The sequence below is a fragment of the Perca flavescens genome, chromosome 15, assembly GCF_004354835.1.
Source record: "Perca flavescens isolate YP-PL-M2 chromosome 15, PFLA_1.0, whole genome shotgun sequence".
In the NCBI taxonomy this organism is placed as follows: Eukaryota; Metazoa; Chordata; class Actinopteri; order Perciformes; family Percidae; genus Perca; species Perca flavescens.
The window spans coordinates 1,683,478-1,709,431 of NC_041345.1; the positions used below are offsets into that span (position 1 = coordinate 1,683,478).

At 42.6% G+C, this 25,954-nt stretch overlaps 1 protein-coding gene across 2 annotated transcripts in view; it reads right to left on the reverse strand.

The window, feature by feature from the left end:
- The window catches only part of wizb (WIZ zinc finger b), a 59,081-nt gene that overhangs the window by 16,621 nt on the left and 16,506 nt on the right, over window positions 1–25,954 (reverse strand). For both annotated transcript variants that reach the window (XM_028599748.1, XM_028599747.1), the window contains 9 exons: window positions 21,867–22,289; window positions 20,663–21,049; window positions 14,725–14,859; window positions 10,514–11,083; window positions 8,640–8,770; window positions 6,404–6,692; window positions 3,414–3,917; window positions 1,756–2,313; window positions 207–418 (listed from right to left, as the gene is read on the reverse strand). In XM_028599748.1, the coding sequence (XP_028455549.1) occupies window positions 207–418; window positions 1,756–2,313; window positions 3,414–3,917; window positions 6,404–6,692; window positions 8,640–8,770; window positions 10,514–11,083; window positions 14,725–14,859; window positions 20,663–21,049; window positions 21,867–22,289 (3,209 nt within the window). The remainder of the gene's footprint in view (window positions 1–206; window positions 419–1,755; window positions 2,314–3,413; window positions 3,918–6,403; window positions 6,693–8,639; window positions 8,771–10,513; window positions 11,084–14,724; window positions 14,860–20,662; window positions 21,050–21,866; window positions 22,290–25,954) is intronic.

The window sequence follows — 25,954 nt, forward strand, 5'->3', positions numbered from 1 at the left end:
CCACTAAGGTCTATATAAAAGTGACTTCAGATACAGTATTAGGGGACCACTGAGGCCTATATAAAAGAGACTTCAGATAAAGTATGAGGTGACCACTAAGGTCTATATAAAAGCATCCAAAGAGCAACATGTCATGGGACCTTTAATAAAAACGCCTGTATTGGCCCGAGTTATCACACTAAACACAAGCAGCTGCCTCTCCTCACCTTCTTCAGGGTTGAGCGGTTGCCCTGCATGTAGCTCCGATGCATCTCCAAGACCTTCTGCGGTCTGCTGCGCATCCAGGCGCTAAGCGTCTCGATGGGGGATCCGTTTACACACCACTCAGTCACCCCAAACTGCCTCAGGTGAGCTCGCGCGTGGCTGGCCAGAGCTTTACGGTTCTCAAAGTAGAAGCCGCACAGCTCGCAGCTGGGATCTGAAAAATACAAAACGGGAAAGGAGTCAAATGGGACGAGAGATCTCCTTTTTAAAGAATGTGATCAGTACAATACTGCGGGATTTATGGAAGCAAATAAGAGACAGAAGTATCTGAATTTTAACAGCCACTAAATACTTACTAAAGAAATATTTTACTTTGAAAACCATGTGTCTGTATTTATTAGTTTGTTATTGGTTCGCCTCTTTAAAATATTAAATTTCTTGCTTTGCAATTTCAAAAGCTGAATTTGAATTTTTTTTTCTTCAATGGTCACAATTTCAAATCCAAAAATTCAAGTTTCAGAATAAAAAAAGAGAAAAGAAGTTGCTTGCACTTTAAACTCAGAATTCAAAGACATTTTTCACATGTGGCCCTAATCCTCTTCCGTACACATTTGATTGGTCAAATTCAGATCTGAAAATTCCAAGTTTAACTGCATTTGAAGCTTTATTTGAATTTTTGGATCTAAAGTTAATCAACCTGAATCTATATCTATCTATCTATAAATATGAAAAAAATGTATCCGAATGTGAACAATATACACTCAAATTCAGCTTTTGATATTTTCAAATCAAGAAATCTCACATTTTAATTTCAAAGAGGTGAATTCTGAACAAATAAATTCTGACATAACATTTAAAGGCTCACCCTGGTGTCTGTGCTTGTCTGGGGAGGGTTTCCTTTTTTATTCTATTAGGGGACCACTAAGGCCTATATAAAAGAGACTTCAGATACAGTATTAGGGGACCACTAAGGTCTATATAAAAGAGACTTCAGATACAGTATTAGGGGACCACTAAGGTCTATATAAAAGAGACTTCAGATACAGTATTAGGGGACCACTAAGGTCTATATAAAAGAGACTTCAGATACAGTATTAGGGGACCACTAAGGTCTATATAAAAGAGACTTCAGATACAGTATTAGAGGACCACTAAGGTCTATATAAAAGAGACTTCAGATACAGTATTAGAGGACCACTAAGGTCTATATAAAAGAGACTTCAGATACAGTATTAGGGGACCACTAAGGCCTATATAAAAGAGACTTCAGATACAGCATTAGAGGACCACTAAGGTCTATATAAAAGAGACTTCAGATACAGTATTAGGGGACCACTAAGGCCTATATAAAAGAGACTTCAGATACAGCATTAGAGGACCACTAAGGTCTATATAAAAGAGACTTCAGATACAGCATTAGAGGACCACTAAGGCCTATATAAAAGCATCCAAAGAGCACCATGTCATGGGACCTTTAAAATTAAATTTCTTATGTCTCTCATGTGCTTCCATGGGGGGGGGGGGAAATCAGCATAACATTTAAAGACTCACCCTGGTGTCCGTGCTTGTCCGGGGAGGGTTTCCTTTTGAAGGAAAAATCGTGTGGCAGAGGTGAGAAAGTCTTAGGCTGATGTGGCGGCGAGCGGGCTCTGCTCTCCGCTGATTGGCCCTCGTCAGACAGAGGCCTTTTCCCCAGCGGGGACAGCCGAAAAAACTTCCCTGCAGGCAGGGCGCCAGACGCAGAGCCCAGGCCCTGCTTATGGAGCCGCGAACCCGACTGAAGCAAACTGAGCGGAGATTTTCGGAATTTGGCCCCCAACTGGTAGCCCGAACCACCCAAACCCTCCGAGTTCTCCCAGAGCGGGCTGCTGGCTCCGTGGCTCGCCTCCTTCTTCACCCCCTGGTCCGAGGTAGAGGAGGCGCCCGTCCCTCTCTTGTGCATAACCTCTCTCAGGGTGTCGATGGGCGAGCCGTTCACGGTCCACTCGGTGATGCCCATCTGGCGCAGGTGGGAACGGGCGTGGCTGGACAGGCCTTTACGGTTCTCAAAGTACTCCCCGCAGAACTCGCAGCGAATGTCTCTCGTGGGCTCCACTTCGTGGGACATGGCTACGGAAAGACATGAGGGACAACGTCAATGTTGGGCTGGGCATACACTACAGGCCAAAAGTTTGGACACACCTTCTCATTCAATGCGTTTCCTTTTTATTTTTATGACTATTTACATTGTAGATTCTCACTGAAGGCATCAAAACTATGAATGAACACATATGGAATTATGTACTTAACAAGAAAGTGTGAAATAACTGAAAACATGTCTTATATTTTAGATTCTTCAAAGTAGCCACCCTTGTGATCTCACTTAATAGGAGATATAGAAGAATGATATATGTATATTAGGAATAAGTGACCATACAATGTGATCTCACTTAATAGGAGATATAGAAGTATGATAGAAGTATATTAGGAATAAGTGACCATACAATGTGATCTCACTTAATAGGAGATATAGAAGTATGATAGAAGTATATTAGGAATAAGTGACCATACAATGTGATCTCACTTAATAGGAGATATAGAAGTATGATAGAAGTATATTAGGAATAAGTGACCATACAATGTGATCTCACTTAATAGGAGATATAGAAGTATGATAGAAGTATATTAGGAATAAGTGACCATACAATGTGATCTCACTTAATAGGAGATATAGAAGTATGATAGAAGTATATTAGGAATAAGTGACCATACAATGTGATCTCACTTAATAGGAGATATAGAAGTATGATAGAAGTATATTAGGAATAAGTGACCATACAATGGGATCTCACTTAATAGGAGATAGAAGTATGATAGATGTAAGGAGCATCATCACAGGCCTTAAGGTAAGACCCAGGTGATGAGAGGCAGATGTGTGAAAGGTGGAAGCAAAAAGTTTCTGACTGACTGCAGTCGGACATTAGAGATTCACGCTCGTAAATGATCAAATTGGCCGGAACTTTTAATTCGTTGCTGCCAACTGGGGTGGCAGCAGGGGGTGGCAAGGCTTTCTTTTAGGGTGCCACCCTATGCCACCCCGGTAGATCCGCCCCTGTATGTAGGGTACTACACAAGAAGGTTAGTCTGGGGACAACCTTCACCCACAGGTAGGGCTGCTTGATTAACCAATAACAGGGTCTCTTTCGAACGCTAAATAAACCTAACGTTACCCAGGTTGAGGGGGAACGCTGTGTCAGAGCTGCTCCAGCTGAGAGCTTCACCGGAGAAGCCGGCAGATCTCGCCACGGCTCTGGGCGCGGTGACGTCCAGCTGCACCGGCTCGGGCTTCAGCTTGAGGATCATCCCGCTGGAAGACGTCGGAGGCGTGGCCGAGCTCGATTTGGACGGCGCGGACGGCGCCGGGCTGCTCGGCCGGGCGAAGGCGAATGGTAGGCGACCTAGGAGGGTAGCGGAAGGAGAGGAGGAGGCCGGCAGAGGGGAGCGCGGGGGACCCGGGGAGGACCTCGGAGGAGTTTTGAGAGGATTGAGAGGCAGAGCGCAAGGCAGGCCCCGTCTGGTGATGATCTCTCTCAGGGTGTCGATGGGCGAGCCGTTCACGGTCCACTCGGTGATGCCCATCTGGCGCAGGTGGGAGCGGGCGTGGCTGGACAGGCCTTTACGGTTCTCAAAGTACTCCCCGCAGAACTCGCAGCCGATTTCCTTCGGAGGGTCGCCTAAAAAGATCAGAGACACAAACTGAAATGTGTTGAACGGAAAAAGCATCGAAAGTAGAGATGTTCCGATACCGATACTGGTATCGGTATCGGCTCCGATACTGCCTAAAACGCTGGTATCGGTATCGGGAAGTACTGGAGTTTATGCACCGATCCGATACCACGTAATAAAGCCCTGAAGAAAATCTACATTAAAGTAGTTTATTTATGTTCTTTTTCCGTTATAACTGACTGACAAACTGGACAATAAAAGAAAGTTCTATGGCATTCATTGTTTGTGTTTGTTCATGTTTCACAAAGAGTTTAAACCTGAGCCAGACCGACAACAGAGATAGAAATCATATCACATCCATACAGGCATAGTAGTATACAGCTGTTAAAACATAATGAAATATATGACACTCTGGTATCGGATCGGTACTCGGTATCGGCCGATACACAAGTTCAGGTATCGGAATCGGTATCGGGAAGCAAAAAAGTGGTATCGGGCCATCTCTAATCGAAAGGCAAGGCAGCTTTATTTGTGTAGCACATTTCAGCAACAGGGCAATTCAAAGTGCTTTACATAGGGCTGGGAAATTAAATCGATTTGATTTAAAAATCGAGTTGGTAGGTCAAATCGATTCATATTTTCAAAAAATCTATTTCTTTGATTTTTTTTCTCCCCCCTCTTCAGTATAGCGTACATACATTTTGCATTCGCCAAATCTTCCTTCAGGGTTTCCGTAGCACGCTCCCTGCAGCGCAGCCCTTTGTTTTATTAGCTCAATCCAAATACAGTATAAATAATTTGGATGTTTAACAATCTTTGTTACACACTGCACAATGACTTTTCAATTAGAGAAAGGGTTTGCCATTGCAATTTTGTTCATGTTGATGCACTTTAATTAAATAAAATAAGTATATCTTTTTAATATATATTTACAGTTCGCAGTTATTTTTGTTTTAAATGGAAGGGGCGGAAAAATCAAATCAAATTTTAAATCAAGTTTTTTATAAAAAAATTGCCAAGCTCTAGCTTTACATAAAAATAGATGTAAAAAGTTACAGTGCAGTATAAGAAATTAAACATTAAATTTAAAAAATTTTGCACTTTTGAAGATGCAACATAGAAGCACCATCGCTGTCATGACAGTACAAATATTAAAAAATATACCAGCTCTAGTCTCCAGTCTACAATTACAATGAATTCAACTTAAAATTAAACATGTATTGTTTAGGCTACTAAACTAAACTAAAAATAAACCCCTCCCTCTCTCCTCCCAAACCTGCACTACAAACTTGAATTGAATAATTATTAATTTGTTACTTATTGTAACTTTTATTCTTGTATTTGTATTATTCTTTTTTAGCCTGTTTTATTTTCATCAATCATTTTTTTAATTGCTCTTTAATGTTTCATGTAAAGCACTTTGAGTTGCCTTGTTGCTGAAAGGAGCTGTAGAAATCAAGCCGCCTTCAGCCTGTCAGTCAGTCCCCAGGGCAAAAAACACCAACGTTGCGCCTGCTCGTCTCCGAGGAAGTGTAACACCAACAGCCCAGCGATCTCTTTCGCCTTGATATTAATATCATATCGCAGCGAACGCTGTCTGTGTGAAGTTTTGAAAAAATTTAACCACACTTGCAGCCACTTTATCTGCATTACCGTGACATATGCGCTTTTCCATTACATGGTACCTACTCGCCTCGCCTCTACTCGCCTTTTTTGGTTTTCCATTACGAAAAAAAAGTCCCTGGTACCTGCTAACAGGTACTTTTTTTAGTACCTGCTCAGTCGAGGTTCTAAGCGAGCTGAGGCGAGCCGAGAAGGTGACGTGAAACCCTGCAGGCTGCTGATTGGTCGGAAAGAATCGTCACTGATCACTGCATTGCTAGCGAGAGACGCCATTTTTAAATAGTTTAGCCAGCGGTGTTTTTTTGCTGCCAGAGGCTCCACGCAGAGCTTTCTCCGTAGCATACAAGTGGCCTGATGGTTATACTGGTGCACTGGTGTGTGTGTCGAGTCGCCGTGTGTGTGTGTGATTGTGTGTGTGTGTCAAGTCGCCGTGTGTGTGTGTGGAGTGGGTGAGCGAGGGAGAAGTGAGTGCCGGCGATTAGCTCGGCAGCGAGTAATGACTCTAGAGTCATATGTCTGGTTTTTGATAACTCTGCAAACCCTTGGTGTTCTCTCAATGAGCTTCATGAGGTAGTCACCTGAAATGGTTTTACCTTCACAGGTGTGCTTTGTCAGGGTTCGTTAGTGGAATTATTTCCCTTATTAATAAAAAAAGCAAAGGGTGGCTACTTTGAAGAATCTAAAATATAAGACATGTTTTCAGTTATTTCACACTTTTTTGTTAAGTACATAATTCCATATGTGTTCATTCATAGTTTTGATGCCTTCAGTGAGAATCTACAATGTAAATAGTCATGAAAATAAGAAGGAAACGCATTGAATGAGAAGGTGTGTCCAAACTTTTGGCCTGTACTGTACGTGAAACACTCACTGTGTGGAAGCGCCATGAGCTCGCCACTGCTCAGGCGGAAGACCCTCATGGCGGAGGACTTGTGGCGTTTGGCGGGCGGGCTGAGCAGCAGCGATGAGGCAGAGGAAGAGGTAGCTTTGGAGGTGGACCCTCCCCCGGCTGTGGTGACCTTATAGAGGAGAGACGGAGACTGCTTGGTGGCGGCGAGGCCCCGGGGCTCGGCGCCGTGGCTGTCGCGCTGCAGCGAGCCGGCTTTGTGCTTGAAGTCGTCCGTATCGATGAGCTGGTTCAGGAGGTCGATGGGAGAGCCCTGGGAGACAGGGGCGCAAAGCACAACGTTTTATCACGATACAATATGATATTGACTCTTTGGACAACGATACGATATTTTAACCTGACTCCACCAGATGGATCGCTTCGCATTTGCTCGGCATATCCATCTGGGAACTTTCCGTTGGAGAACTTTTGGGAAGGGGGCAAAAATACTGGTTAGCTGATTGGATAAACCACCTGTCTATCACCACCTATAGTACAGGCCAAAAGTTTGGACACACCTTCTCATTCAATGCGTTTCCTTTTCATTTTCATGACTATTTACATTGTAGATTCTCACTGAAGGCATCAAAACTATGAATGAACACATATGGAATTATGTACTTAATAAAAAAGTGTGAAATAACTGAAAACATGTCTTATATTTTAGATTCTTCAAAGTAGCCACCCTTTGCTTTTTTTATTAATAAGGGAAATAATTCCACTAATGAACCCTGACAAAGCACACCTGTGAAGGTAAAACCATTTCAGGTGACTACCTCATGAAGCTCATTGAGAGAACACCAAGGGTTTGCAGAGTTATCAAAAAAAGCAAAGGGTGGCTACTTTGAAGAATCTAAAATATAAGACATGTTTTCAGTTATTTCACAAATCGCCAAATCAACCAATCAGATCAAACTCTTGTCGGGAGAAGAGCAAAAACATGGGGGGGACATTAAGTCGTAATCAGTGGTGAGTAGGGCTGCACGATATAAGGAAAATATCTAAATGCGATTATTTTGGCTGATATTGCAATTGCTATATGATTCAAGATATTGGAGGGAATGATAATTTTTGTATCGTTATTCTCATTTTGATTGAAATTATTAAAATTCAAAGAAATTAAAATGATTATAATGTGATTTCTGCGAGGAACTGTACCAAACAAAGAGGTTTTCTGTAGTCTGTAGGGTAGGATTCATAGGCTGGGACATCTCTGCAGCCTAATACCTAATTCAGAACGGTTTGACACATATTTGGCCATTAAACAAATATAGCTGCGCTACGAGGCTATATGCAACGATACGCGCCTGGTGTGTTTTCACTGTAACAGATTATATATATATATATATATATATATATATATATATATATATATATATATATATATATATACACACACACACACACACACACACACACACACACACACACACACACACACACACACATATATATATATATACAGTACAGGCCAAAAGTTTGGTCACTGAAGGCATCAAAACTATGAATGAACACATGTGGAATTATTTACTTAACAAAAAAGTGTGAAATAACTGAAAACATGTCTTATATTTTAGATTCTTCAAAGTAGCCACCCTTTGCTTTTTTTGATAACTCTGCAAACCCTTGGTGTTCTCTCAATGAGCTTCATGAGGTAGTCACCTGAAATGGTTTTACCTTCACAGGTGTGCTTTGTCAGGGTTCATTAGTGGAATTTTTAGGGTGGCTACTTTAAAGAATCTTTGTTAAGTACATAATTCCATATGTGTTCATTTATAGTTTTGATGCCTTCAGTGAGAATCTACAATGTAAATAGTCATGAAAATAAAAAGGAAACACATTGAATGAGAAGCTGTGTCCAAACGTTTGGCCTGTACTGTGTGTGTATGTGTATATTTATCCATCCATCCATCTTCGTCCGCTTATCCGGTGTCGGGTCGCGGGGGGAGCAGCTCCAGCAGGGGACCCCAAACTTCCCTTTCCCGAGCAACATTAACCAGCTCTGACTGGGGGATCCCGAGGCGTTCCCAGGCCAGGTTGGAGATATAATCCCTCCACCTAGTCCTGGGTCTTCCCCGAGGCCTCCTCCCAGCTGGATGTGCCTGGAACACCTCCCTAGGGAGGCGCCCAGGGGGCATCCTTACCAGATGCCCGAACCACCTCAACTGGCTCCATATACACACACACACACACACACACAGTAAACATCCTTCACCCCTACCTTGGATTCGGAGTACTCCACGCCGAAGTGCCGCAGGTGGGCTCGTGCATGGCTGGATAAGCCTTTCCGAGTCTCAAACCAGGCGCCGCACAGCTGACAAACAATGTCCTTGTTGGGGTTCACCTCCAGCGCTGCACACAAAGAAGAAGAAATGACTCAACTAAGGACACTTTCACACCTCGACTCGATGGGAAAGCTACAACATGGTTTCATTTCTCATTAGGTTGTTGTAGATGGAAAAGAAAGCGTGTGTATATGCATGTGTATATGTGCGTGTAGGCAGTTAGATTTACTGCACATTTATGTGTATACGTAGATAAATAAGTGAAGCATCAAATTGTTTTGTATTTAACTAAAGTATAAAAATAGAAAAAAAGGGGTAGGACCCAATTTTTTTTTTAAAGGGAAATTTCAACGCTGGAAAGCTGAATATATCTTTAAATTGGGTCACTAATGTAGTAGAAATGTGAAAAGAAAATTGAAATTGGTGCCTTCTAGGCCGAGATAAGCCAGAAAATGTGTTTGGCTCATATGGATGAAAGACACCAAATCCCAGAATGCACTTGCTTTGCTGCTGTATGAGGCCACTCCCAAGCCACGCCTACCCTTTACAGACAGACAGTGAGACGATCAACTCAACAAGTGTGTTTTATTGTCATTTCAACCATATACACGAAAAAATGTTTTCACCGAGGCTCAGGTGGTGTTACACATTTAAAACATGCTTTTTTTTGGCCACAGCTGATACATTATCCGGACTTCTTTCAGCGGATTGATTGATAGCTCCAGAGTGAACAGAACTGTGTCCATGGCAACGCTCTGCTATTTCATGGCAATGGTGTGTTATCAAGAAATAACCGACCGCATTCTACATCAGTTTTTATGCTCCACATATCTGGAACAAACTCCCAGAAACCTGTAGGTCCGCTGCAACTCTCAGTTCTTTTAAATCTAAGCTAAAGACCTATCTTTTTGATGTTGCTTTTCTTTAAATAATCTATTTTATTAACTTTAATTTCTTATACTGCACTGTAACTTTTATTCTTATACTGCACTATCAATTTTATTCTTGTCTTTTAATGTTTTTAATTTGTTTATTATTGTTTTTTAATTGTTTTCTAACTGCTCTTTAATGTTTTATGTAAAGCACTTTGAATTGCCCTGTTGCTGAAATGTGCTATATAAATAAAGCTGCCTTGCCTTGCCTTACATTATAATTCAACCAAGCCATGTAATAAAGCGTTAGCTCTCCACCGGCACACCTTTTGGCTAATTCTGGCACACTGTACGTTTTCTTTATGTATTATTAGTGTGCATTGTCCCTGTTAAATAAACCTGAAATAAATAAAAGACAGATACTGACTGATCCACCCACGGTGTAAGAAGGAGAGGTACCACAGGTCCTTCATCCTGTCAGACTCTACAACACCTGCACCACCACATAATGTCAGAGTTTTCTGTTCCTCATCTCAATTACTCACCACTCATCATGGCACTTGTATATCTTTATCATTATCTGTATTTATATTTTTCCATCTGTATTTATATTTTTCATTCCGTGTGCTTACTTTATCAATATTATTTATATTATGGTCACACTTCAATACTTTTTATATTATATGGTTAATTACTTTTGCTATGTTATTTAATTACATATTATTCAATCTACTTTCATGTCAATTACTTACATAAATTACAACATTTTTCGCACTTTGGCCACTTTAAAATACTCTTTATATAATCATTCAGTACTTTTTGCACATTGTCTGTTGTTTACCTGTAAAAACTGCTGCTGTAACAAGTGAATTCCCCCATTGTGGGATGAGTAAAGTATTATCTAATCTAATCTAATCTAAATAAATAAATAAACTTACTGAGGTTGAGCGGAGCGTCATCCTCCTGTGGCGCCCAGATCGGTTTGGCTGCGAGGTTAGACATCAAGCCTTTCATTCCCATGGCCTTGTACTCCACCGAGCGCAGCAGGGAAGACACCGGCAGCAGAGAGGAGATGGGGGCTTTCCTCACCACCGAGGGAGGGGGGCCGGGATGAGGAGGCCCAGCCGGAGAAGCGCCGAGAGGAGGCGTTGGCGAGGAGGAGGAGGAGGAAGAAGAGGAAGGTGGTGGTGGCACTGCTTTGGCTGCTTTGGCCAGGATCGACAGAGGGATGGGTTTCTCGTCTAAGTCCATGTCTGCTAGCGCCTCATCTTTCCGAGGAACTGATGGCGAGGCGCTCTCGGCTGGAAGAGGCTGAGGAGGAGGAGACGAGACGAGCTGGCCGTCGGCGCTGCTGCGCTCCTTGGCGAGTTTGTAGAGGAGGTTGATGGGCGCGCCGCTGCTCTCCGAAACGCTGACGCCCAGCTGGCGCAAGTGGGAGCGGGCGTGGCTGGACAGTCCTCGTCGGGTCTCAAACTGAGCTCCACACACCGCGCACTTCAAGTCGTGGACTGCAAACCGAGGCAAGAAAGGGCTGGTGAGACATTATAAAGACTAGGGCTGGGCTCGATTGAAGAAGTTCTTAGTGGACTAACACTCATTCAACTGTATCGATTAATCGATTAGCTGATTTAATCGACAGATCTGTAAATCTGAGTTTCTCCACTGAGAGTCATGTTAAAGCACCACTTTAATTCTTGTGTTTACCAGAGATGTGCTCGTATGTTTCTTGGAAATAAGTCATTCAGCATGAAAACAGCATCAGACATGACTAATGGACTAAAGAGATCTAAGTTGACTAAGACCAGAACCACCAATTAGTCGACTAATCCACTAAGAGGGAGCAGCCCTACTAAAGACTTCTTACACATTTTCATTAAAGGTATACACCACCGTTTGTTGAAAAAGGTCTTATCACGGTCTCCTCTAGCTGTAGATAGGTGGGGTCTCCTCTAGCTGTAGATAGGTGGGGTCTCCTCTAGCTGTAGATAGGTGGGGTCTCCTCTAGCTGTAGATAGGTGGGGTCTCCCCTAGCTGTAGATAGGTGGGGTCTCCTCTAGCTGTAGATAGGTGGGGTCTCCCCTAGCTGTAGATAGGTGGGGTCTCCCCTAGTTGTAGATAGGTGGGGTCTCCTCTAGCTGTAGATAGGTGGGGTCTCCCCTAGTTGTAGATAGGTGGGGTCTCCTCTAGCTGTAGATAGGTGGGGTCTCCTCTAGCTGTAGATAGGTGGGGTCTCCTCTAGCTGTAGATAGGTGGGGTCTCCCCTAGTTGTAGATAGGTGGGGTCTCCCCTAGCTGTAGATAGGTGGGGTCTCCTCTAGCTGTAGATAGGTGGGGTCTCCCCTAGTTGTAGATAGGTGGGGTCTCCCCTAGCTGTAGATAGGTGGGGTCTCCCCTAGTTGTAGATAGGTGGGGTCTCTCCTAGCTGTAGATAGGTGGGGTCTCCCCTAGTTGTAGATAGGTGGGGTCTCCTCTAGCTGTAGATAGGTGGGGTCTCCCCTAGCTGTAGATAGGTGGGGTCTCCCTAGCTGTAGATAGGTGGGGTCTCCCCTAGTTGTAGATAGGTGGGGTCTCTCCTAGCTGTAGATAGGTGGGGTCTCCTCTAGCTGTAGATAGGTGGGGTCTCCCCTAGCTGTAGATAGGTGGGGTCTCCCCTAGCTGTAGATAGGTGGGGTCTCCCCTAGTTGTAGATAGGTGGGGTCTCTCCTAGCTGTAGATAGGTGGGGTCTCCTCTAGCTGTAGATAGGTGGGGTCTCCCCTAGCTGTAGATAGGTGGGGTCTCCTCTAGTTGTAGATAGGTGGGGTCTCCTCTAGCTGTAGATAGGTGGGGTCTCCTCTAGCTGTAGATAGGTGGGCCAACGCATTTTCTGTGCATGCATCGTTTTAGTCCGGTGCAACACCAGCAGCGCCGCCGCTAGTTAGCTTAGCATAGTGAATGGAATTCTATGTTGCTGGTTAGCATTGTTGTGAGTAAAAGTGAGCCAACAAAAGACAAAAAAAACAACTTAATTACTTGTTAGGAGACAAAAAATGCGTTGGCCCACCTATCTACAGCCAGGGTCGACCGTGATAAAAACTATTTCAACAAACGGTGGAGTATCCCTTTAAAGTTTCAATGTTACCACCGACATCCTGTTTTCTTTCATTATCTCAGACTACATCCACAATCAGACTACTCCTACCTTTTCATTTTTAACTCCCCTGTTGTCCTCAACAAAAACTTTCTATATCAGAACTATGACAAAAGAATGTTGAAAAAAGTGACAAATGCTGGAAAAATCTACAAAAACACAGGAAAACATGTTTGTTTTTTTTAAACGCTGTAAAAAGTGACCAAAAAATAAATAAATAAAATCGGAGAAAGTGAGAAAAACAAATATCGCCAAAGGTGACAAAAACTTGTTAAAAAATTGACAAAAATATCATTAAGAAAATGCCAAATAAGTGACAAAATTGAAAATAAAATAACAAAAAAAATTGGAAAAAAGTGACAAAAAATTGGAATACAAATCCACGAAAAAAAGTGTTGAAATTTCGACCCAGAAAAACACAAAGTTGCGCGGTTGACAGGAAGACATCACAAGGGTTAAGTGGCGTTTTCATACAAAAACAATATATGCCCACACAAGATTATCTGCTCAGTGTTTAGATCTTTAAGTTGGGAAATAAAACAGAATATATATATATATATATGTGTTCACTTTCTGACAGAGAGTAAGGCTCCATCTACACTGCTACGTTTTCATTTTCAAGCGCAATTTTGAGACAGAAACTATCTCTGTTCACACAAGAGTTTTATCTCCAGTAGCAACTATATGAACGGGTCTGACATCACATGTGCCGGTGTAAACAGGAAGCTGATTTTTTGGTTGAAAATCATGGATGTATAAAATGAAAATACAGAAAGTACTTTGAAGAACAACAATGGTGAAATGTAAGAGCAGAGATTAAAAGGACAATTCTGGCGCAAAAGGAACCTAGGGGTTATTACCTGATGTGTACCTGCTCTGTCTCTCTCTGGGACATGTTTTCATGCTAGTCGAATGAGTTTGGAGCTTTGACGAGGCTAGCGTGGACTGCTGGTTAGCTTACAATGCTAGTTATATGGGGCATTGGGACACTCAAATTAAATCGTTATTTAATACCACTAAAAAGGCTCAAAACCACACCATAACGTTAGCATAATGAGGGTCCCTAAATGTGAACCGAAGCATTGACAACATTGTAAGTACACAGATAGTTTATTAAAAAAGATAGATTATAAAGACAGTCGCGTTCATGTTTACTTGCGGGAGCCATCTTGGAGACCAGTCATGACTAGTCGAAAAACTCACCCAGTCTGCAGGACCACTAGCCACATGTTCCAGGTGCTCTCATTAGCTCTTAAAGTGCCCATATTATTATGAAAAAAAAACCCATCCATGGTGTTCTGAGTGAGATCTGGTTTCTGAATGTGTCCTGCCTTCAGTCCCCTGGTGAGCTGGTCAACATCTGCACGGCTTTCTACGTCACTAGCTGAAACGAGCTGGCTAACTTCAACCGTTAGCTCGTTTTCAATAGCAAAGCACTGCTACAACACACACTAGTTCACCATAATCTCCAAAAGAACTACTTCCATGTGCTCCCTGGTTTAGAAGAAGTCTCCCAGCTGATCCTGCCTTGGAACTGACTGAAGTTGGAGAAACAGCCTTTCTTTTACTGTCTATGGAGCTAGCTGCACATGATCTACGATCTGAGCTACTGAGCATGTGCGAAAGCAAACAAAGATAGTACAGAAGAAGATATGTCTCACTCTGTAGCTAAAACAGAGACCTGAACACAGGGTGAAAAGAGGAGCTGCAGCAATGTGCAGTACAACAAAAATATGGTGTTTTTTGAAAATTAAACCACGTAAACCTATTCTGGTACAACCTTAAAATACAATTATGAACCTGAAAATGAGCATAATATGGGCGCTTTAAACACATTTGTCTAGCTCTTAGGATTTCCCCAGGAGACAACCCAACTCTGATGTAGGGCTGTAGACATATGAGGTCAGTTTCACAACCACCCCACCCCTGACAGCTTTGATGAGGCTCTGCTGTAGCAAATCCAATCCCCTGGCTGTCAACACTCGGGGGCAGCGTTCCCGTCTCTCTCTCTCTCTCGCTCACCCTTGGAGTCGGCATCCTCTCCAGGAGAGAGGCCGTCTGAGTTGGCGCTGCGCTGCCCGGTTTCCCCCGAGCTCAGAGCATCCAGAGCTGGAAGCTGCAGCTGCTGCTCCTCATCCTCTTCCTCCTCCTCCTCGCCTAAAACATTACACACAATATCACAAATAAGTGGTGGAATTACAGCTGCAACTAACTAAGCAACTACAGTGCTGCTCATAAGTTTATGAAGCCATGCTAAAGTTAACTAAAAAGAGGAATGACAAAATGCCTTAATTTAAAAAAAATAGGAAAAATCCAACCAGTTTTCTTTGTGAATGAATAATGTATCATAAATAAATAAATGTTCTTCCCTAAAATACAGGGGGCATAAGTCAGTCCACCCCTATGTTAGATTCCCATAGAGGCAGGCAGACTTATTTTGAAAGGCCAGTTATTTCATGGATCCAGGATACTATGCATCCTGATAAAGTTCCCTTGGCCCCCCCACATCATCACATACCCTTCACCATACCCCCACATCCCTTCACCATACCCCCACATCATCACATACCCTTCACCATACCTAGAGATTGGCATTGGGGTACTTTCCATTAAATCATTTGTCAATGCAAATCAAAGCAGCTTTTAGGCTAACCATGTTAATCTCTCTATGATTTTTTAATTCCTCTTTTGACACAACCTTAGCATGGGTTCATAAACTTATGAGCGCCACTGTAACTATTTTCATTGTCGATTAATCGAGTAGCTGTTTGGTCTATAAAATGTCAGAAAATGTGGATCAGTGTTTCCCCAAAAAGCCCAGAGATGACATCCTCAAATGTCTCTTTTTGTCCACAACTCAAAGATCTTCAGTTTCCTAGAAAAAAGGGGAAGTTCTCTGCTCTTCTGTAGACCCCAACAATCCGGTGCAACCAAGGCAGGACACAACAGCATATAGCAAAACAATTGAGTCCTCTGATGGAGATGTAACCATACATCAAAACATTAGTCAATGTTATGTACCTTAAGAAATAAAATCATCAAGTAAGAAGACATCTGTGTTGCACCGGTAATTTTTTTGCTATCTTCAGTTTCCTGTCCCAGAGGAGTTCAGTCTCTTGGTAAGTAAGTAAGTAAGCAAAGTTTATTTCTAGGCCTATAGCACATTTAAAACAGCCCGCACTGACCAAAGTGCTGTACATAGCACATTAGCCACAGAGTAATAAAAATAAAACACACTTACAAATCAGTGATTTAGGCAAAAATTACATCAAAAGACAAACACTTCATTACAATCATAGCAGGATAAGACAATTAAAATGCCAGGAAGGCCGATGTAAAAAGGGGAGTTTTAAGCCTGGCTTTTAATATCGGTCATCGATGAATCTGTTAGTCACACACTCTCACTACAGCTTGTTTTTTTGGTTTCTTCTCTTCTCTTGGACAGTAAAATTAATATCTGGGCACCCGGGTAGCTCAGTTGGTAGAGCGTGCGCCCGTTTATTGAGGTGTACTGCTCGGGCCCGGGTTCGACTCCGACCTGCGGCCCTTTGCTGCATGTCTCTCTCTCTCTCTCTCGTCTTCAGCTGTCCTATCAAAACAAAGGCCCGAAAATGCTCCCAAAAAAATATCTTTGAGCTGTGACCAAAACGAGACATTTGACGAGGTCATCTTGGGGTATTGGGAAACACTGATCCACATTTTTCACCACTTTCTGACATTTTAGAGACCGAACAACATTCATCCAGACAATGAAAATAATCGTTAGTTTCAGCAGCCTTACATGTCTGTGATCGCTTGGTCTGCAACTTTGGTCCAGACTGAACTATCTCAACAACTATTGGATCAATTGCCGTGCAGTTTTGCACAGACTGAGGATTGGTGATCACCTGACTTCTCCTCTAGTGTTGGTGAAATTGAGAGAAATGTCTCAACAAACATTTGGATGGATCCACATTAAGTTTGGAGCACACATTCATGTTCAGTGCATTCTCATTTTCACCATTTTCTGACATTTTATAGACCAAACAACTAATCAATTAATCCAGAAAATAAAAATCGACAATGAAAACAATCCCTAGTTGCAGCGATAATCTGATTTATATATCCATATGCTTCTAAAATAATTCAGCCTTTGAAAAGCATATAATTAATCTCTGAGTGCATTGAGAATAAATAAAAAAAACGCAGGGGCTGAGAGCAGAAAAATGTGCGCTCATACAGTAATTCAACAGTTCTTTGTAATAACAAGTGCATTATAACAATTCAATTCCATTCATAAATCCCTGTAAAGAGGAAGAGCCATGTATGTAATTGCACTACTGTATGAAACAAACATGGCAGTCTTGGTTTCCCCCCCCAGCAGTGAGTGAGTGAGGCATTCCTGGGACAAAAGTGCCATTTTCTGCGACAAATCAGTAAATCAGAGAGAAAGAGAGAGAGAGAGACAGACAATGCTTTCTGTCTGGCTGGGCGGCTCTGCGCTTGTCACTTCATCTCCTGACTGGATAAAGAGCGATGTGACACCTCGCAGCGCAGCGTTATAACACCAGCTATTATAATGAAGACAATGCATAATCAGCAGGGCATTTATAGACCCCAAAAAATATGAAGAAAATAGCGGAAAAACAACCGATAACTCCACTTTGTATCCCTTCAGGCTGAGTATCCAGATACTCCTGAATAAAAGTGATTTCTATTTGATTTTGTGTATTTATTTAGCACAAAACAAAAACAATGATGCATTTACGACACATAAGTTAAAGAAAAGAACATGCAAATGTGGATGGAAACCCAGAAATGCTCGGCATGTTGGGTTCCCTTAGAATAATTCAATGATAGGTAGCATACAGTATATATATGAAGACATATAATGTATGAAAAAGGGACAGAAGAAAGGAAGTTAAATGCATCGGAGGAGAGAAAATAGAGTGAAGGAAGAGAGAAAAGGAAAAGAAGGCTAATCATAAAACACACACACACACACACACACACACACTCTCTTGAAGTGATACTTCGATTATATAGGCTACTCCGTTGATCCTGATAAGTTGTAATAAGATTACTCTGGCTGTGTGCTCGCTTTCAGTGCACAAAGTTACAGCTAGCAATCTCACGCTTATTTTAAAACTCAAAAAAACGTGCACTTGAAAGCACAGCGTGTCCTCGCCTGCTCTATCAAAAAAAAAAAAAAAAAAGCAAAAGTAAAATGGCGAGGATTGGGCAACTGTAGGTAATTTTAGAGCTCCTGCAGGCTGCAGCATCGGAAACACTGGACGTCATCCAGGCAGACGTGCACAATGAGAGAGAAACCACACACACAAACACACACACACACACACACACACACACACACACACACACACACACACACATTCACAACTGTAAACGATGCAATCGGCTCAAATACAATCTCTAGTTGTTTAAATTCGACACCAAACGCGACCGAGCCACGAGCGTCTCTCCGGGCTTTTGGACATGTCACGGACAACTACTACTACCTGCACGGCTGCGCGCGACTCTGCTTTTCTTTCCATATTCTCACATGATGGAGACTTTTTTAATGGCTCTTGTCTGGTGTGACAGAGAGATGCGGCGCGTCGCCGTGTGATCCGAGGGGGGCGCGCGGTACTCACCGGTCCGCAACCGCAGTGCACCGGACTCCCCCGGCAGCCGAAGCCCAGGCAGTTAGTCCGCTATTGTTTGGGTCTACGGGGAGGTGGAAGCAGCCATTTTGCCCCCATATGCACCGCTAAGCTAAGGCGTGACCAATCGAGTGGAGGCGGAGGTTGGGATGAATGCACCGAGAGAGTGCCACATCAACCGCGGGCATCGGGGACTCTCTCTCTCTCTCTCTCTCTCTCTCTCTCTCTCTCTCTCTCTCTCTCTCTCTGTCTGTCTCACCAACACACACACACACACACACTCTCTCTGCTAAAGCTGATTTTCTTCAAGAGCCACCATCCTGATTCAAACACTTCACACATGTTACCCAGACCCCAGGTCAGGCAGTCCTGATTTTATTCAGAGTAAAAAGCAAACAGACTTTCTCTCTCTCTGTCTCTCTCTCTGTCTCTCTGTCTTTCTGTCTCACACACATAGATGGACTACTGGATGGACAGGCCGGGCACAGGTCCAGGGGCCCAAGGGGTCCGAGGTCCTAATCATATCGTTAAAAAGAAACGATCAAAAAAGAGACGCTAAATGACCACAAACCTACACAAAAAAGACTAGCAAGACGCAAAATGAACACATGATGCAAAATGACCAAAAATAGATCCAAAACAATCATAAAGAGAAGCTATTACTGCACAGAGACACAAAATGACTACACAGACACACAAAATGACCACACAGACACACAAAATGACTACACAGACACACAAAATGACTACACAAAGACACAAAATGACTACACAAAGACACAAAATGACCAAAAAGGGATGCAAAACGACTAAAAGTAGATGCTTGTGTTTAGTTGTCTTGTTCACAGGGGGGTTCTTACATGTCTGTGTCCAGGGGCCCATAGTCTCATAATACACACACACACACACACACACACACACACACACACACACACACAGACACAGACAGACACACAGAGAGACACAGACAGACACACAGACACACACACAGAGAGACACACACAGACAGACAGACACACTCACACACACAGACAGACAGACACACACACACACACACAGACACACACACACACAGACACACACAGACAGACAGACACATACACACACACAGACAGACACACACACACAGACACACACAGACAGACAGACACACACACAGACAGACACAAACAAACACACACACACAGACAGACACACACAGACACAGAAACAAATACACAGACAGACACACACACACACACACACAGACACACACACACACACACACACAAACAAACAAACACACACACACACACACACACAGACACACAAAGACACAGAAACAAATACACAGACAGACACACACACACACACACACAGACAGACACACACACACACACACACACACACACACACACACACACACACACAGACAGTCATACAGACAGACAGACAGACACACACACACACACAGACACACACACACAGACAGTCATACACACACACACAGACACACACAGCATCTAATAAGACTGGGTATCGTTCAAACATTTTTCGATACCTGTGGCAATCCCGATATCTCCTTACATTGATATATATATATTATGGTAAAACTAATTTAATGTTTCAGCTCCTCTACACCTGTAATTAAGCCTCTCAAAATACAACAACACACACCGTCTAAGCCCCATCTCTGTGCGTAACGTAGAGTTTCCATACTCGATACTAGTGCTGGGCGATATATCGATATTATATCGATATCATGAGATGAGACTAGATATCGTCTTAGATTTTGGATATCGTAATATCGTGATATGACATAAGTGTCTTTTACTGGTAATTATGTACTTAACAAAAAAGTGTGAAATAACTGAAAACATGTCTTATATTTTAGATTCTTCAAAGTAGCCACCCTTTGCTTTTTTTGATAACTCTGCAAACCCTTGGTGTTCTCTCAATGAGCTTCATGAGGTAGTCACCTGAAATGGTTTTACCTTCACAGGTGTGCTTTGTCAGGGTTCATTAGTGGAATTATTTCCCTTATTAATAAAAAAGCAAAGGGTGGCTACTTTGAAGAATCTAAAATATAAGACATGTTTTCAGTTATTTCACACTTTTTTGTTAAGTACATAATTCCATATGTGTTCATTCATAGTTTTGATGCCTTCAGTGAGAATCTACAATGTAAATAGTCATGAAAATAAAAAGGAAACGCATTGAATGAGAAGGTGTGTCCAAACTTTTGGCCTGTACTGTATGTATGCTTCTATGCGGCCCCCCAACACACACACAAGCCCCCTTTTACTGATTATTGGGAAGGATCAGAGATAAAAACTCACAGTTACTCTCTTCTTCAGCGTCCTCCTGCTTGCACTGTTGAGGAGACGCCGAAGTAACGGCATCAGTAGCGGCACTCGTCTCCTGCTCTAGCTTTACCTCGACGATTCTCTCCCCTTCCTCCTCCTCCTCCTCCTCGTCTTCCTCCTCCTCATCGTCCCGCGAGGAGCCGGGGCTCCGAGGGGGGGCCGTGGGGATCACCAGATCGGGCCGGCTGGAGAATAACTCCCTCAGGATGTGGATTGGCGAGATGGTAACGTCCCAGTTGGTGATGCCAAAGTCGCGGAGGTGGGCGCGGGCGTGGCTGGACAGGCCGGCCCGGGTGTCGAAGCCAGCGCTACAGAACTCACAGTGCATCACGCTGAACGTGCCCGGGTCAAAGTTGGCAACTGTGGAGAGGCAGAGGTGTTGAAATTAAAGGTATAGTGGAGGATTTTCTTTTTCCGGGTGGATCATCAAGACTATTGGTCCTCCTAGTTGTCAATCATTCTGGTGATCTGTTTACGTAAGGCCGTCGTACGTGCACGTGCCGAGCTCTCAGGTGTACAGTACAGGCCAAAAGTTTGGACACACCTTCTCATTCAATGTGTTTCCTTTTTATTTTCATGACTATTTACATTGTAGATTCTCACTGAAGGCATCAAAACTATGAATGAACACATATGGAATTATGTACTTAACAAAAAAGTGTGAAATAACTGAAAACATGTCTTATATTTTAGATTCTTCAAAGTAGCCACCCTTTGCTTTTTTTGATAACTCTGCAAACCCTTGGTGTTCTCTCAATGAGCTTCATGAGGTAGTCACCTGAAATGGTTTTACCTTCACAGGTGTGCTTTGTCAGGGTTCATTAGTGGAATTATTTCCCTTATTAATAAAAAAGCAAAGGGTGGCTACTTTGAGGAATCTAAAATATAAGACATGTTTTCAGTTATTTCACACAGAAGGTGTGTCCAAACTTTTGGCCTGTACTGTATATGTTTACTAACTGTATACTACTATCCCTGTATGCATGTGATGTGATTTCTATCTTTGTTATCGGTCTGGTTCAGGTTAAACTCTGTGAAACATGAACAAAGATATCCAAAATTCTGAGACGATATCTAGTCTCAAATCACGATATCAATATATATATATAATATCGATATATTGCCCAGCCCTAATGCCGAGCACAGCCTAACAAAATATATACAACAAGCCGCTGACCTTTTTTCTTTTTCTTCTGATAGGAGAACTTCTTCTCAATGGCTTTGACTTCCTCGGGGGAAATGAAGTGCCGCACGTTGTAGCTGACACCCACTCGGTTTAGGTGGCCTCTCACGTGATTGGCGAGCCCGATGCCGTTGTGAAATTGATCGGGGCAGTAGGGGCATTTCCTCTCCACGCCCCTGAGCGACTCAGAGTCCTCGTCAGTCTCGTCTGGGTCTTCGTCCAAGATGCCCTCTGAAAGGAAACGTCGCACACGTTCTTCGTCATCGCTGTCACTTTCTGCCGGAGCGGCGATAACGCGTTTGCTCCGCCTCAAACAGAAACCACTCCCATCTTTCTCCACGTCCAGCTCGTCTTCCTCCTTCACACCCTTCTCGGGAGGGAGCGATAACGCAGCAGTGTGCTGTGCAGAGCAGTCGTCTATAATAACAAAAAAAGAAAATCAATCCTGAATAAACAGAAAAAAAAAACTGTCCTTTTTTTGTTTTTAAAGGTCCCATGGCATGAAATTTTTTTTAACATTAATATGTGTTTCCCCCAGCCTGCCTATGGTACCCCAGTGGCTAGAAATGGTGACAGGTGTAAACCGAGCCCTGGGTATCCTGCTCTGCCTTTGAGAAAATGAAAGCTCAGATGGACCAATCAGGAATCTTCTCCTTATGAGGTCATAAGTGGAAAGGTTACCTCCCCTTTCTCTGCTTCGCCCACCCAGAGAATTTGGCCCACCCATGAGAGAGAGAGACATCATGGCTTTCAAACGAGCAAAGTGGCAGTTGGTCAAGGCCACAGAGACTTCAGATACAGTATTAGGGGACCACTAAGGTCTATATAAAAGAGACTACAGATACAGTATTAGGGGACCACTAAGGCCTATATAAAAGAGACTTCAGATACAGTATTAGGGGACCACTAAGGTCTATATAAAAGAGACTTCAGATACAGTATTAGGGGACCACTAAGGCCTATATAAAAGACCACTACAGGCCTATATAAAAAAGACTTCAGATACAGTATTAGGGGACCACTAAGGCCTATATAAAAGAGACTTCAGATACAGTATTAGGGGACCACTATAGTCTATATAAAAGAGACTTCAGATACAGTATTAGGGGACCACTAAGGTCTATATAAAAGAGACTTCAGATACAGTATTAGGGGACCACTAAGGGACTTCAGATACCCACTAAGGCCTATATAAAAGAGACTTCAGATACAGTATTAGGGACCACTAAGGTCTATATAAAAGAGACTTCAGATACAGTATTAGGGGACCACTAAGGTCTATATAAAAGAGACTTCAGATACAGTATTAGGGGACCACTAAGGCCTATATAAAAGCATCCAAAAAGCAGCATGTCATAGGACTTTAAAGATTATTTTTGGGGCGTTTCTACCTTTAATCTTTAGGACAGCTTAGATATGAACGGGAAGAGAAAGGGAAATTGCCGCAGGCTGGATTTGAATCCTGGGCCTCTGCATCGTAGGATAAACATCTACATATGGGCGCGCACTCTACAACTAAAACCAAGAAAGTGGATCACATCACTCCAGTACTGAAGTCTCTACACTGGCTTCCAGTGCCTCAAAGAATTGATTTCAAAATACATTTACTGGTTTATAAATCACTAAACGGTTTAGGGCCAAAATACATTTCTGATCTGCTACTACACTATGACCCACCCAGACCTCTCAGGTCGTCTGGGACAGGTCTACTTGTTGTCCCCAGAGTCAGAACTAAACAGGGGGAAGCAGCGTTCAGTTTTTATGCTCCACATATCTGGAACAAACTCCCAGAAACCTGCAGGTCCGCTGCAACTCTCAGTTCTTTTAAATCTAAGCTAAAGACCTATCTTTTTGATGTTGCTTTTCTTTAAATAATCTATTTTATTAACTTTAATTTCTTATACTGCACTGTAACTTTTATTCTTATACTGCACTATCAATTTTATTCTTGTCTTTTAATGTTTTTAATTTGTTTATTATTGTTTTTTAATTGTTTTCTAACTGCTCTTTAATGTTTTATGTAAAGCACTTTGAATTGCCCTGTTGCTGAAATGTGCTATATAAATAAAGCTGCCTTGCCTTGCCTTGCCTTACCAACTGAGCTACCGGGCACCCAAGAAAAAAAATGATTTAAACTAAAACAGTATGGGTACTTTAAATACTACATGCATGCATCTTGGGTTTTGGGTGAGAGCTCCGGTAGGGCTCTTTTAAGAAGCTCTTAAAATCTGTCTAACCTAAGACACTTCTTAACTTAATTATGCAGGATTTTCCTAAAAAATCTGCATAGAGTCATACCAAAGTAATCCCTTTAATCATCACGTATGACCCACTAGAAGTGTGTATCTGCAGAGACAGTGCCCTCTTCCTGGATTTTCTCTTTTCTTTTCATTGTGGCGTGTTCGGGACGTTTCTGGGTGTCACATGTTGGGCACAAAGCTACGACAGGCCCTGGCAATTCCCTCCCTTACCGGCCCATTTTCAGACGGGGACATTACATGCTTTATAATTGCAAAACCCAGCCTCACGGGAGATTATGGCAGCACGAGGCACACTTACTAGGCTTTCATAATTAAATAATACACACACTGGAGCAATTCATAAAACCTTCAAATAAACAACTATGGCACCATCTTAGAATATAATGAAAATGCTTGCCTATTTAAATCATATTGTTACATACTTAAAGACCCAAAACACCAAAGTACGAAGACATAGCGGACCAGACGCAAGCTTTTATTTTGAAAAGAAGAAGCCCGACGGCACAGACAGGAGGCTCCAGGCTGCAGCCGTACAGTTGCATATTTTTGTCAAACTAGTGTGATACGCCAGTGTTGCTGCTTTTATTTGTAATAGACCTTTTTCACGGCAGACATGTTGACATGTCATAGTAGGAAAGGCACAGGTGTATTCAAACCTGGCTGCATTCCACTTAGGAGAGGTCCTGGTATTAAACCATTACTGATGGCTGCATTCCACTTAGGAGAGGTCCTGGTATTAAACCATTAATGATGGCTGCATTCCACTTAGGAGAGGTCCTGGTATTAAACCATTAATTATGGCTGCATTCCACTTAGGAGAGACCCTGGTATTAAACCATTACTGATGGCTGCATTCCACTTAGGAGAGACCCTGGTATTAAACCATTAATGATGGCTGCATTCCACTTAGGAGAGACCCTGGTATTAAACGGAAACCAGTGAGTGTCAGGTGTTAGGGTTCGGGTTCAACCATCTCTTTTTCTCTCTCTCAACCTGACTGCAGTTCGTAGTCGGAACCGACTTCGGTGGGCAAATGCTCGCGTTCGATGGCGTCTGGCACTTTGGAGAGATGTTCTCTCCACGGATGAACCCTAACCCTAACACCAGATACTGACTGGTTTTCGGACCCCACCCGGACCCCCCCAATACAGTAAAATTGCACATTTTAGAGTGGCCTGTTATTGTGGCCAGAACCAAAGCACACCTGTGCAATAATCCTGCTGTCTATTCAGGATCTTGATATGCCACACCTGTGAGGTGGATAGATTATCTCGTGCTCACTAACACAGATTTAGACAGATTTGTGAACGATATTTGAGAGAAATAAGCCTTTTGTGTACATAGAAAAAGTCTTAAATGTTTGAGTCTTTTCAGCACTGTAGCCAGGCTGACAGATAGCCACAGTTCTACTGAGCCATCTATTCCTCTAGCTCTGAGTAGTGATGACTTCATGAGCTTCTTTAATGATAAAATTATAACAATTAGAGATAAAATTCATCACCTTTTGCCCTCAACTTCTAACGGTTCACCTTTAAACGCAGAGTCGCTAGAAATAACGACTAGTCTCGACATATATTTAGACTGCTTTTATCCTATAGACCTCCAACAATTAATGTTAAAGATATCCTCAGCTAAGCCATCTACCTGTCTCTTAGACCCCATCCCAACGAGGCTACTCAAAGAAGCGTTACCCGTGGTAAACACTTCATTACTAGATATGATCAATATGTCCTTATTAACAGGTTATGTACCGCAGTCATTTAAAGTAGCTGTGATAAAACCTCTTCTGAAAAAACCCACCCTCGATCCTGAGGTCTTAGC